Source organism: Eupeodes corollae, chromosome 1, assembly GCF_945859685.1.
Source record: "Eupeodes corollae chromosome 1, idEupCoro1.1, whole genome shotgun sequence".
NCBI lineage: Eukaryota > Metazoa > Arthropoda > Insecta > Diptera > Syrphidae > Eupeodes > Eupeodes corollae.
The window spans coordinates 201,789,601-201,801,419 of NC_079147.1; the positions used below are offsets into that span (position 1 = coordinate 201,789,601).

An 11,819-nucleotide genomic window follows, 5' to 3' on the forward strand; every position below is an offset into this window, starting at 1 on the left:
ACCGAAATGAAGCAAAAAACGATAATCATGAGCAAAAATTATACATAAAATAAAAAAAATAGTGTAGACACATCCTAAACATGTCATTTTGAATAGGCCACTCCGTAAATTTCATGTGTAAATGTCAAAACCGAACAGCTGTCAACGTCAACTGACAACTACAGATGCAGACCGCAATTCATAGCATACGACAAGAATACAAATTATAAATAAACAAACATAAAACTAAATTTACTAAATATTTGTCTTTGTTTATGTTTCATAAAAAATTAAAATTTAATAACTAAACTAGAACAAATATGTCCTTAATGTGTGTTTATCAAGATTGCCTATCAGTAAAGTATCCATGTAGTAGAATTGCATTTTTTCGATTACCAACCGATGACCGACGAAGTACTTGGATCAGGAATTCGGGAAATAAATCACTTTTGAAAATAAGCGAGAAGGCTCAAAGATTTTTTTGTGAAAATCATTTCCGAGAATGTGACATAAATAATCAATTTAATAGAAAACTATTGAGGAGAGATGCCGTTCCTATCGAACATGTGTCGTTGAGAGATGCCTTAAAACCAGCCGCAGATGAGACCAACGTGCATGTCGAATCCAATGAGTTCGGAAGTAAATTTTTAATAAAGAACAAAAGTATTCCTTTGAGGCCAATAGTTGATACGATTCATCACCAAAAGATTATCCAGAAAACAAACACAGAACTTATAGAATGTCTCGAAGACAACACTGATTATCAAAGTCTCTTCGAAGAACTAGAGAGCTCTACAACAGTTGATGCTGACGAGGTGGACACCCCTGCAGAGGAAAGTAGTAGCAGTAATCCATATCGTTTGTTAGAATTATATGATGATGCTAGTGAAGAACCTTCAACTACTAGAATTCTTGTACAGGAGGAAGATCAAGAATCCACATCAACAAAAACAAATGAAAAACAACATCAAGGAGAATCAATGGAAATATACCTTGAAGAAAATAGTAATAATAACCAAGTAGATTCCTCGACAATTGAACTTGAGGGGGAAAACGGAGTGGAAAATATAGAGACACTTGATGAAGATGAAGAACCCACAGCATATGTGTTACCAACTAAGAGGAAACGTCCAAATGAAACCCTCGAAATACCACCACCGGTACCGGTGGTAATGGTGGGAACACCCAACAGTGAAATTAATAAAAATCATTCATTGACAACTTGTAATAATTATGATACCTACGAAGAAGATAAGCATTTTGCTTTGTCGCTAGTTGGATATTTTCAACGTCTGCCACAGGGTAAGAAAGCATTGGCTAAATTGAAGATTCTGCAGTATCTTACTGAATTAGAAGTAGATTTGCCAACAAGTTTGTAAAAATGTAATAAACAATAATTGTAAGTAAATTATTAGAATTGTTATTTTTTTCTCGTTTTGTATAAAAAGGAGTTAATGCTACAGTAAAATAAAATAAATATGTAAACGCCTGTTCCACTTCAGTGAAAGGTAATAACTTTAAGCTAAGTATACCCGATTGGAAGATTTTGCAATATTGGAACATTTTTCGCTAAATATTTTAAACAATTTTCCATTAACCATGCTGATTGGCTTAATGTAACTACAAAATTACTCGAAATTTCCCCTCCGACGTAGTGTAAAGTTTGTAACTTCAAAGTAATTGCACACTGATTTTGACGTTTCACAATCAGCTGCTCGGTAAAAACTCAAAGATTCAAAATTAAATAATAATATAATACAAAAAAAATCACACATGTTTTATCTTTTACTATATTCCCACCTACGTGATTTATTCATTAATTTACAAATCATGATAAGCAGTCGCACTGAACTATTTGCGTTTTATTTTGACGTTTTGCAGAAAGTTTTTGAGCAGGAAATAACAACAAAAGTTTAGAGGATTTTAAAAGAATTTGAAAACTACGAAAGAAATAAGAAGTCAACATTTGGCAAAATAACGAAACTCACGAACTTATTTTACAAGATAGTCCTTATTGCATGCTTCATTATTGTTTCACATTTTTATATTTTATAAATGTACCGTAGCATGATGGTTAGTGGTTTGGACCACTTTGGTTGCCTGGCCTGGCGCAATTTAGACCATAATGGGCGCGCTGCCGGAGACGCGCCTAAAAGTCCTAGCTGTGAATGTAAATTCACTGATTAGGATTGAACGAAGAGCCAATATGTTCCAATTGTTGAAAGTCTACAGTCCCGATGTGTTTATGGCTAACGAAACTAAGCTAAACCATAAACACAAATTGACTCATAAAAATTACAATATCGTAAGAAGAGACCGGCCCGATTCCACTCAAGGGAGCGGTGTCGCTCTCTTTATACGAAAAGGAATTAATTATAAAGTCATATACAACAATGAATTGCGAAAGCTCAAGACGCTAGAAGTTTGCGTTGTATGCATCTCTCTCTCTCAAGGGAAGCAGATGTATGTATGATTGCGGCTTATGCGGCTGGAGCTCCGCAGGTCACTTACTTTGCATCAGAACTCGAAATTGTTTTTAGGGAACTTAAACTGAGCTTGGAAGAAAACTATTTCATCTTGGCCGGTGATTTGAACGCAAAACATGAAGATTGGGGAAATCAACATAGTAATCCCAGAGGTAATCATCTTTTTAATTTGATGAATCTTTACAGCGTTGAATATGGCGTCGACCTGCTGGCTACTGAAAGGCCATCGTATCCAAGAAGCGGCTCCTTTCTGGATCTTTTGCTGTACGACACCAGACTGACAGTTACAGACGAAGTGGGTAATCACCCGCGAAACTGCTTACAAACAATCGAGTACGACAGTGATCACTGCGGACTGGCCACTGTAATGCAGCATTTCTACAATTACAGTAAGATGCGTTGGCCTCGTTTCACCAACGCCTTAGCGAGAGAACTTCGTTCGAGTGACGTAGCCCCACCAAACAACAGAAACCTGACAAATACAGAAATTGACCAACACTTACAACAGATGGACGAAACAATAAAACGAACGATGGAACGGACAATCCCAAAGTACAAGGAACGGGACCAAATGGACGCTTACAGAAACGCGACAATTGACGCACTACTTAGGCACAAGAGTGGCTTACTGACAAGACTCAAAAACTTGCACAGACGACTTATAGACCCACGCGACTTGGAGGTTAGGACACTGAAATCGTCAATAAAAAATGTCAATCTGTTGATTAAGGCTTACTGACAACAAGTACTGGTACCGCAAGATCCGTTCAGTTAATTCGAGTGACCCTAGAATGTTCCCCAAAATCAACAAGATATTCAGGAAAAAAAACGATAATGACCTTCCGTGTCTTAAACTCCAAAGAACTGAAGAGAACAGAGACGTACTCAGGACAGCGCAAATAGATCCAGAGGAAGCCATCTTTGACGATGACTTTTACATAATTGAAGATCCGAAGGAAAAAGTGGAGGCGGTGGGAGCTGCTTTCCAGCAAGTGTACAAGGTGAATGTCAGCATTCGCCCCAACCACGACCTGGAAAACAGAGCCCTACTTAATCACTTTTACCTCCGTAATGATATCACACGTTGGCGATCTGAGAACCGCGGTTTCATGCGGTTCATTGACGATTCCTTGGCCAATGCCATAATCGCCGAACAAAAGGGACCAGGTCCCTTGTTAGTGACGAAGGTTGAGCTTCAGCTCATCTTCAACTCAATAAAAAATAAAAAGTCATTGGAAGACCGCTGTGGTTCACCCTCTCCCGAAAAAGGGAAAGGACAACTCCAACCCGTCAAATCTTCGGTCGATAAGTCTTCTTCCGAGCATCAGCAAAGTTTTCGAAAAGATCATAAATAGGGCTCTGACTAAGTGGGCTGCAGACAACAAAATAATCCCGGATAAAAAGTTCGGGTTCAAGGCGGGTCATAACACAATTCATGCTGCGTCTAAACTCGTTTCTGATATCCAATGGAATAAATCAAAACAACAATGCACGGGTGCTGTTCTGGTTGATTTGGAAAAGGCCTTTGACACCGTATGGTTAGAGGGTCTTGACCTAAAACTGAGCAGGCTTGGCGTAAGCAAGCCATTGTTGTATATACTTTATGATATGCTTAACGGTAGAAAGTTTGTTGTCAAAAGTGGCAATGTAACTTCTACCACAACATTCTCAATTAAAAATGGTCTTCAACATTGAGCGGTGAATTCGCCGATTCTCTTCAGTATTTACATTAGCGATCTAATAGGTAGTCTTACAAAGGCAATTGCGTACGCCGAAGCTCTAATTGCATACAGAACGGCCCGAAAGGTTGAGGTTATTGGAATTCTCTTGCAGCGTGATTTCGACAAGATTCAGCGATATTGCTACGACTGCAAACTGAAAATAAATGTCCAGAAGTCGGAGACAATTCTGTTCCGGACTCCGTTGGCTGGGGCCACGAGGGATACGTGTAAGAATTGGTGCAAGATGGTCATCGTTGATCTTCGCGGGCAGCCATTAGCGAGCAAAAGTGTAGTGAAGTACCTCGGTATCTGGTTAGATCAGTATTTATATTTCGACAGACATTTAAATGCTGCTCTGACCAGGGCCAGAGGAGCTTTCGCTCTGACGAAACGGCTGTTTTTTAGCAGTCGGCTTGACCCCAGAGTGAAGGTAATTTGCTACATGGTCCTCATACGGCCAATGATCGTTTATGGTTGTCCTGTGTGGTTCAACGTTGCCCCTTCCCAGATGGAGAAGTTTCGGGTGTTTGAGCGGCAGTGTTTACGACGCTGTACCGGCTTATATCGAACAGCCGAGTCTTCTTATGTGCATTACTTTTCCAACGAGGTCCTATACAACGGGGCTCGAATCAACAGAATTGACAATTTCGTGATAAAACTCGTTCGAGGTCACATGGCAAGAGCTATGTCTTCGAGCAACAATTTAATTTTCGGAGCGTTCTATCCGAACGACGAGTATTTTGAGAGTGCACGCTTGAGCCATTCCACCAGAGGCATTCCTCTTTTTAGACAAATGCGGTCTGATACAGGATAGATTGGCAGTTCCGTTAATCTACCACGTCAGACGAAGAACCTTGGATATGCGACTCCTGTACAATCGCGACGTCATGGCACAAGGCGGAGCAGAGCTCCTTCGGTTCAGTAGGGCTGTTTCCGAACGGGACCGAATTGATAGGGTGAAGCAGGAGAACCAGTTTTGGTGGCTTCAATCGGGACTTGATAGTGGGTAGTCGGGATACTTGTTTAATAGTATTAGGGTTTAGTTTTAAGTAGAATAGGCATGGTGGCACGAAAAAAAAAAAAAAACAAAAAAATAAAAAAAAAAAAATTAAAAACAAATAAATGAAAATAAAAAAAAAGACAACAAAATATGAAAAACTAAAATGTTAGATAGTTAGATTTGCTGCTGTGGTTGTTCTAGTTTTAAGTAGTTTATAGGTAGAATAGGTAGTTTAAGTTAAAGTAAAATAGATCTTAAGGCGAAAGGCATTAGTAATTAGTGTTATAGTTTAGCTCAGAGTGTCCGTATGGGACCATTAAGTTAGTTGTAAGTTTTTAAAAATGAATTTAAAAAAAAAGTGGTTTGGACTGTTATGCAAGGGGTCTTGGGTTAAAAAAAAATAATTTTTGCTGGAACTACCTCTTGCGAGGAATTGACAAATCCTTCAAGAGTAATTCTTGTCAAGTGCTTTCTCAAATTAGCCGTTTGGATTCGGCCTAAGATTGTAGGTCCCTTCCATTCCTGACAACAGTGCTAGCACACAGGAATGGTTGAGAGTTGTAGGTCACTAGGCCCTGGTTCACAACGGACTGTTGCGCCACCCAATTTATTTATTTATAAATGTTTTTGCACGACCTGTTATTTCACTTTAAAAATACATGTTCATACTTTCTGCATAGAAATTTGTTTTCCAATGAGTTTACCAGTTTGGTTGTTTGCCAAATCATTCCAACTCTATAACAGGTAATTGTCTGCCAATTTTCTGGCAACTAATTGTGTTTTATTTGTTTAAAATCAACCAACCACATAAAAGGAAAATTCAACTTTATGTAAATAGAACGCTGCCTTAAATACTGATGCAGGCAGTATCGTATTCTACCGCTACATTCGTAATAACAAACGAAACCTGAAAAATCGTTTTTGAAATGCTTTAGAGTTCTTTTTAATTTTATAATTTACTCTGAAGGTTTTTTAAACTTCAAATTACAAAACGACATGCTAATATTGATATCCAGATGGCGGACAAAAATGCTGAATAGGTCTGTTAATCGCCTGTCCGCCACATGACAGCTTAAACGTCACTTCGAAAACAAAAACAACAAACTTTGACATAAGCTGTAAAATAAATTATATGCAAAAAATCAATTTTACAATTTATTTTTAATAATCTTAAAGGTATTTGCGTTTTCAAAAATATTAAACTTCATTTATTTGTTTATCGATAATAAAATTAAATTTTACTTTGTGGCATTAATTGCAACTTAAAAGTGAAAAAAAAACTATCACCATTTCAATGCGTGTCCTCGATTTGCCCCAATCAAGACCAATCAGTGTGTGTGTCGTCTCGTCTCACGAGAAGTCTCAATGAACTTTTTCCTATATGAACTGCGATTTGCTCAAGAATTCAACTAAGAAAATATTTTTATTAGTTTCTTCCATTTATGAGTTTTTCAAACAAAGCAAATCTGAACATGCAGAAATGTGTGAATTCTTTATTTACAAAAATAAAAATTGTGCGTTGCGGCAAAATGAAAACACACAAAATAAAAGCCAAATGCAATTCTTTTCTTTTTGTTGAAAAAACCTACAACAAAATTAATTAAAAATAGACCCATAAAGTCATAACACCTTGTGCTATAAATTTATTTATCATTTTGTTACAATAAAGTTATTTTATTTCTTTTGTTTCTTGTTGTTGATAAGGATTGCTTTTAGCTTGGGAAGATGTCTTTAAAGCCGAAAGTTGTGAATTTTAATACTGTTTGGCATGATTTGCGTGAAACTGTCGAGGCGGTAATTACTCTGGGTAATGTTAAACGTGATGTCTGGAACAATAGATTCAGGTGAGTTTTCTCAAGAAATACACAACAAAAGAATATGATTAAAATAATATCTTTCTCTCTTTTGTGGTCCTTGAAGTGATGTGTATTCCTTGTGTGTAGCACATCCAGAGCCTTTAGCTGAGAAATTATATTTTGAGACAAAACAATTCTTAGAGAATCATGTTCAAAATATGCTTGTCACTAAAGTAGCCCCAACTAATTCTACTCCATCGCAAGCTGACAAAAATGTCCCGGATTTGTTGCAACGTTACTATGATGCATGGTCGCAGTATAGCAAAGGGATTTTCTATTTAGATTGTTTATATTTGTAAGTATTTTATTTTAAAATATCTGAATTTATTAAAATATTAATTTAAATTAAAATAAGCCCCAAAATAAGGAGCACGATCTTAAAATTTCACTAAAAGTTCACCAAGAATACTTTATCGAAAATTGTAAGGTACTTAGAATTAAAGTTTTCTATTTGACTATTAAAATTTCTCGATAGTTTAAGGTAGTACATATGTATATGTATGTATATCGTTGAAAAAATGGTGCACAACATTCTTTTAAAGGTTGGTTAAATTTTAAGGGCCGTTGTAGATTTTGAATAAACCACATATTTTTTAGGAAATTATTGTCATTTCTTTTTTAATAAGATAACATTGGAATGGAACAGAATATTGATCAAATGTCCGCCGAGATCTCTTTGAGGCATAATTAAGGTTTTATGCCGTTTATCTCATCCTTTAGCTCTTAAATTGTATCTGGCTTACGTCTTACCCTTTTCTTTCAAATGGCCTAAGTTAGCTGTTTGGCATCGTTCACATCCATATCTACTATTTAGGGCCATAAAAAGTTCGTTATTATGTCATGATAGCGAACGTCGTTCACAGTACCTGCCTGACCGGCCTCGATTTGGAAAAATATGCCCGCCCATAAACCGTACCAAACATTCACTCTTTCTGGGTGCTTTGGTTTTTTCGGCAATCACTCTTGGATTATCATTCGCCAAAATGCGTCAATTTTGCTTATTGACGAATCTACTGAAGTAAAAATGTTCTTCATCACTGATAGGATTTTCTTCGGAAATTGATCATCCAGAGTTGCCATTTCTGACAACCATTCTGACGACGATTGAAATGGGTAAGATGCTTTAGCTTTTTAGTCAATTTCGCCTTGTAAGCGTGTGTTGTAATAACGTGTTGTAGTTGACGTGCAGTCATCATTATTTTCTGTAGTACGAGCTGTATTGGTAAATAAACTTATGCTTTCATATCTCCTACAGACACGGTTTGCTCAAATTTCAAAATTACAAGGTGTACGATATGCGTTGATCGCCCATTTTTATAATAAACGCTTTGTTGTATTATGTATCTTTCAATGGTTCAAATTAAGGTAGTCTGAAATTGAGAAATGTCAAATGAAATGCAAAAAAAACTTGACACTTAGGTGTGGTTCACATTAAACATTAGCCCTTTAAATTTAACCCCCATTTGCTATAATTTTTTGAATCAGATTAGAACAATTCTATGACCCTGAAAAATTTGAAGCAATAATTAACGGATAATGTTAAAGGTCGAATATTTAAATGCGATGATTGAGATTGGCCATAACTCGGATACTCAAATTTTTGATATCCCTTTTATTGTTTATATTTTATGTAAATATTGCAACCATCGATCCGTATGATCATCAAATAGATAAAGTTCTTAAAATATGTATAAAACTTATTTCGAATGTTCTGATATATTTAAGCACCATTTTCGAGGTTGCTTATTTTTGTTTTTGTTAAGAACTCTTTTTGGAAAAAACTTCTGGTAGTAAAAAATCGATAAAACATGGGAGTCAAATTTTGAAAAGCGTCCCTCCTTTAATTCCTCGTTTATCATCTTTATTTTCAGATACCTTAATCAGCAGCATATAAAGAAACAAAAACTCTCGGACGCAGATATTACATATTGTAAAATTTGCCCTGAGACTCATGATCTCAAGGAAATTGGTGAACTAGGTAAATTGAAATAGTAAATAATCCCTTGAAAAAAATTAACCAATTTTTTTTCTACATCTATACTAAAATTCAGGTCTTGATATTTGGCGTATCTATATGGTTGAGAATTTAGGAAAACAGCTCGTTGAACACATTTTAGAAGGAATAAAAGCCGATCGCTGTGGGAGTCCGGAAATAAATTCACAACGTGTTAAAATTATCAATGGAGTTATTTTGAGTTTTGTTCAAGTCCAAGATTATAAGAAAACAGGTTCATTGAAACTATATCAAGATTTATTCGAAACCCCAATGCTAGAAGCTAGCGCACAATATTACAGTAGTGAAGCATCTAAGCTATTGCAAAGATGTTCGGTTAGTGAATACATGGAAGAGGTTATTAAAATACTCGACGATGAAAATAAAAGGGCTCAGAAATTCTTGCACAATAGGTGAAGTTTACAAATGCAATAAATACATTATTTTGTTTCTTCTTATCTTATAATATTTTGATTTTAGTTCTTTGGCTAAACTACGTAAACAGTGTGAGGAGGGCTTCATTAATGACCGTCTAGATTTTCTCTATTCCGAATGCAAAGAAATGGTTTCGCAAGAGAAACGCAAAGACTTACGCAATATGTACATCGTGCTCAAACCGATTCCTGATCGTCTAAAAGGTCTTTTGATACAAACATTCTTGGATCACATTAAAAACGAAGGAATCGAAACAATTTCTACTCTCAAGGGAGAAAATATGCATATTCAATTTGTCGAAAACATGCTTAAAGTTCATCAGAAATACCAAGAATTGATCGCAGATGTTTTTGAGAATGATTCTCTGTTTTTAAGTGCATTGGATAAGGCGTGCGCTAGTGTAATTAATCGACGACCCAATGATAGACAGCAATGTCGAAGTGCTGAATTGGTTGCAAAATATTGCGATACATTGCTGAAAAAATCCAAAACATCTGAAACAGAAGTAGATGCAAAGCTCACTAATAACATCACAATTTTTAAATATATCGAAGACAAGGATGTCTATCAGAAGTTCTATAGTCGAATGCTGGCCAAGAGGTGGGTACATAACTTTGGATAAAAATTGTCTATACTTTTGTGGTTTACTTGAATATTGTGTTTTAAAGATTAATCCATGAGCAGTCGCAAAGCATGGACGCCGAAGAAGCAATGATAAATAGGCTTAAGGTAAGGTTGTGTCTTAGATTTAATTGTTCGAATTAAAAACTTGTATTTCATTGCTCTTAACAGCAAGCATGTGGTTACGAATTTACCAATAAACTGCACCGAATGTTCACTGATATCTCATTATCTGCTGATTTAAACAACAAGTTCAATAGTCACTTAAAGAAAGAGAATACAGATTTAGGTGAGTGTGAAGCGTGAAGCGTGGAACTACACATTATTCAGATTATTCATTTTAACTTGTTTTGTTTTATTTGTTTCTTCAAATCAATAAAGGAATTAATTTGTCAATAAAAGTTCTACAAGCTGGTGCATGGCCTCTGGGGCCAACCCAAGTCGTTATACCGTTTGCTGTACCACAAGAATTCGAAAAATCAATAAGAATGGTAAGTTATTACGATAGAAGTGTGTTCAAGAAAAAGAAAAGAAAAAACTATAATTGCATCTGTTTTAGTTTGAAAACTTCTACCATACATCATTTAGTGGTCGCAAATTAACTTGGTTACATCATCTATGTCATGGTGAGCTCAAAATTGGTTTCTTGAAAAAAACCTACATCGTAACGATGCAAACCTATCAAATGGCAATGTTATTACTCTTCGAAACATGTGATTCACTAACTTGCAAAGAAATTCAAACAACTTTACAATTAAATAATGAAACTTTCCAAAAACACATGCAATCATTGATTGAATCGAAACTGTTGTTGGCAAGTTCAGAGAGTTTAGAAGGTGAAACCAAAATAGAATTGAATTTTGAATACACCAACAAGAGGACAAAGTTCAAGATAACTGCTGCAATGCAACGAGAAACACCACAAGAGGTAGGCTTAATTTAGTTAAACAGAACGAACAAACAAAAAACTTATAAAATAAATTTTTCGACATTTGTCAAGGTTGAACATACATTGAGTGCGGTTGATGAAGATCGAAAACTCTATTTGCAAGCAGCTATTGTGAGAATAATGAAATCGAGAAAAGTGTTAAGGCACAATGCGCTGATTCAAGAGGTAAAAAATAATTCGTATTTTTCTCTGTTGTAATTGAAATAAACTTTTTTGTTTAGATTTTATCGCAATCAAAAGTTAGTTTCACGCCCAGTATTTCAATGATTAAAAAGTGCATCGAATCTCTTATTGATAAGCAGTACATCGAGAGGACTCCGAATTCAGGAGATGAATATAGTTACGTGGCATAAGAGAGGGGATAAAAATAGGAATGATTAAATGACAGAGTCAAAGAGTATTTTTCTTCTTGTTTAAATAAAGAGTGGTGAATCTTTCGACTGCTCTTCTTGCTTAAATCCAATTGTTTGTACATTGTGTTATTTTTGTCATTTTTAAAAAATGTGTCCAAAAATTTTGAAATACTAAATATTTCACTAAATTTAAAAAAAAGCAGCACGATTTGACGTCACAATTTTCATCGCTCCTTATTATTTATTATACATACATACAACATTATATATGTACATACTCTTTGAGCAAAGTTTTTATTTTTTAAATTAAATTGGTGTTGTGTAACTCGGAGAGTAGATAATAAGAAGTTGCATAGCCATGAGCAGTAATACTGGAATAAAAATTCATTTTTTAAGCAAAACAAAAAAAAAAACAATCAAAACATA

At 35.5% G+C, this 11,819-nt stretch overlaps 2 protein-coding genes across 3 annotated transcripts; both read left to right on the top strand.

Annotated features, from left to right (window-relative positions):
* Positions 1–147: 147 nt before the first annotated feature.
* LOC129939118 (uncharacterized) lies at positions 148–1,390 on the top strand. The gene has a single exon (XM_056046995.1). It carries the CDS (start codon positions 300–302, stop codon positions 1,356–1,358), a length of 1,059 nt encoding a protein of 352 aa, XP_055902970.1. The 5' UTR covers positions 148–299; the 3' UTR covers positions 1,359–1,390.
* Positions 1,391–6,240: 4,850 nt separating this feature from the next.
* On the top strand, positions 6,241–11,819 carry LOC129940779 (cullin-2). 2 transcript variants are annotated; one of them, XM_056049256.1, is made up of 12 exons: positions 6,241–6,362; positions 6,891–7,030; positions 7,107–7,337; positions 8,914–9,020; positions 9,094–9,448; positions 9,516–10,070; positions 10,139–10,199; positions 10,263–10,380; positions 10,473–10,582; positions 10,651–11,019; positions 11,092–11,205; positions 11,262–11,819. In XM_056049256.1, the coding sequence occupies exons 2-12, from the start codon at positions 6,912–6,914 to the stop codon at positions 11,391–11,393; spliced, it is 2,271 nt and encodes a 756-aa protein (XP_055905231.1). In that variant the 5' UTR covers positions 6,241–6,362; positions 6,891–6,911; the 3' UTR covers positions 11,394–11,819. The 2 variants fall into 2 exon arrangements, with proteins under 2 accessions (XP_055905231.1, XP_055905232.1); XM_056049257.1 differs by having other exon boundaries at positions 6,269–6,362; positions 6,903–7,030.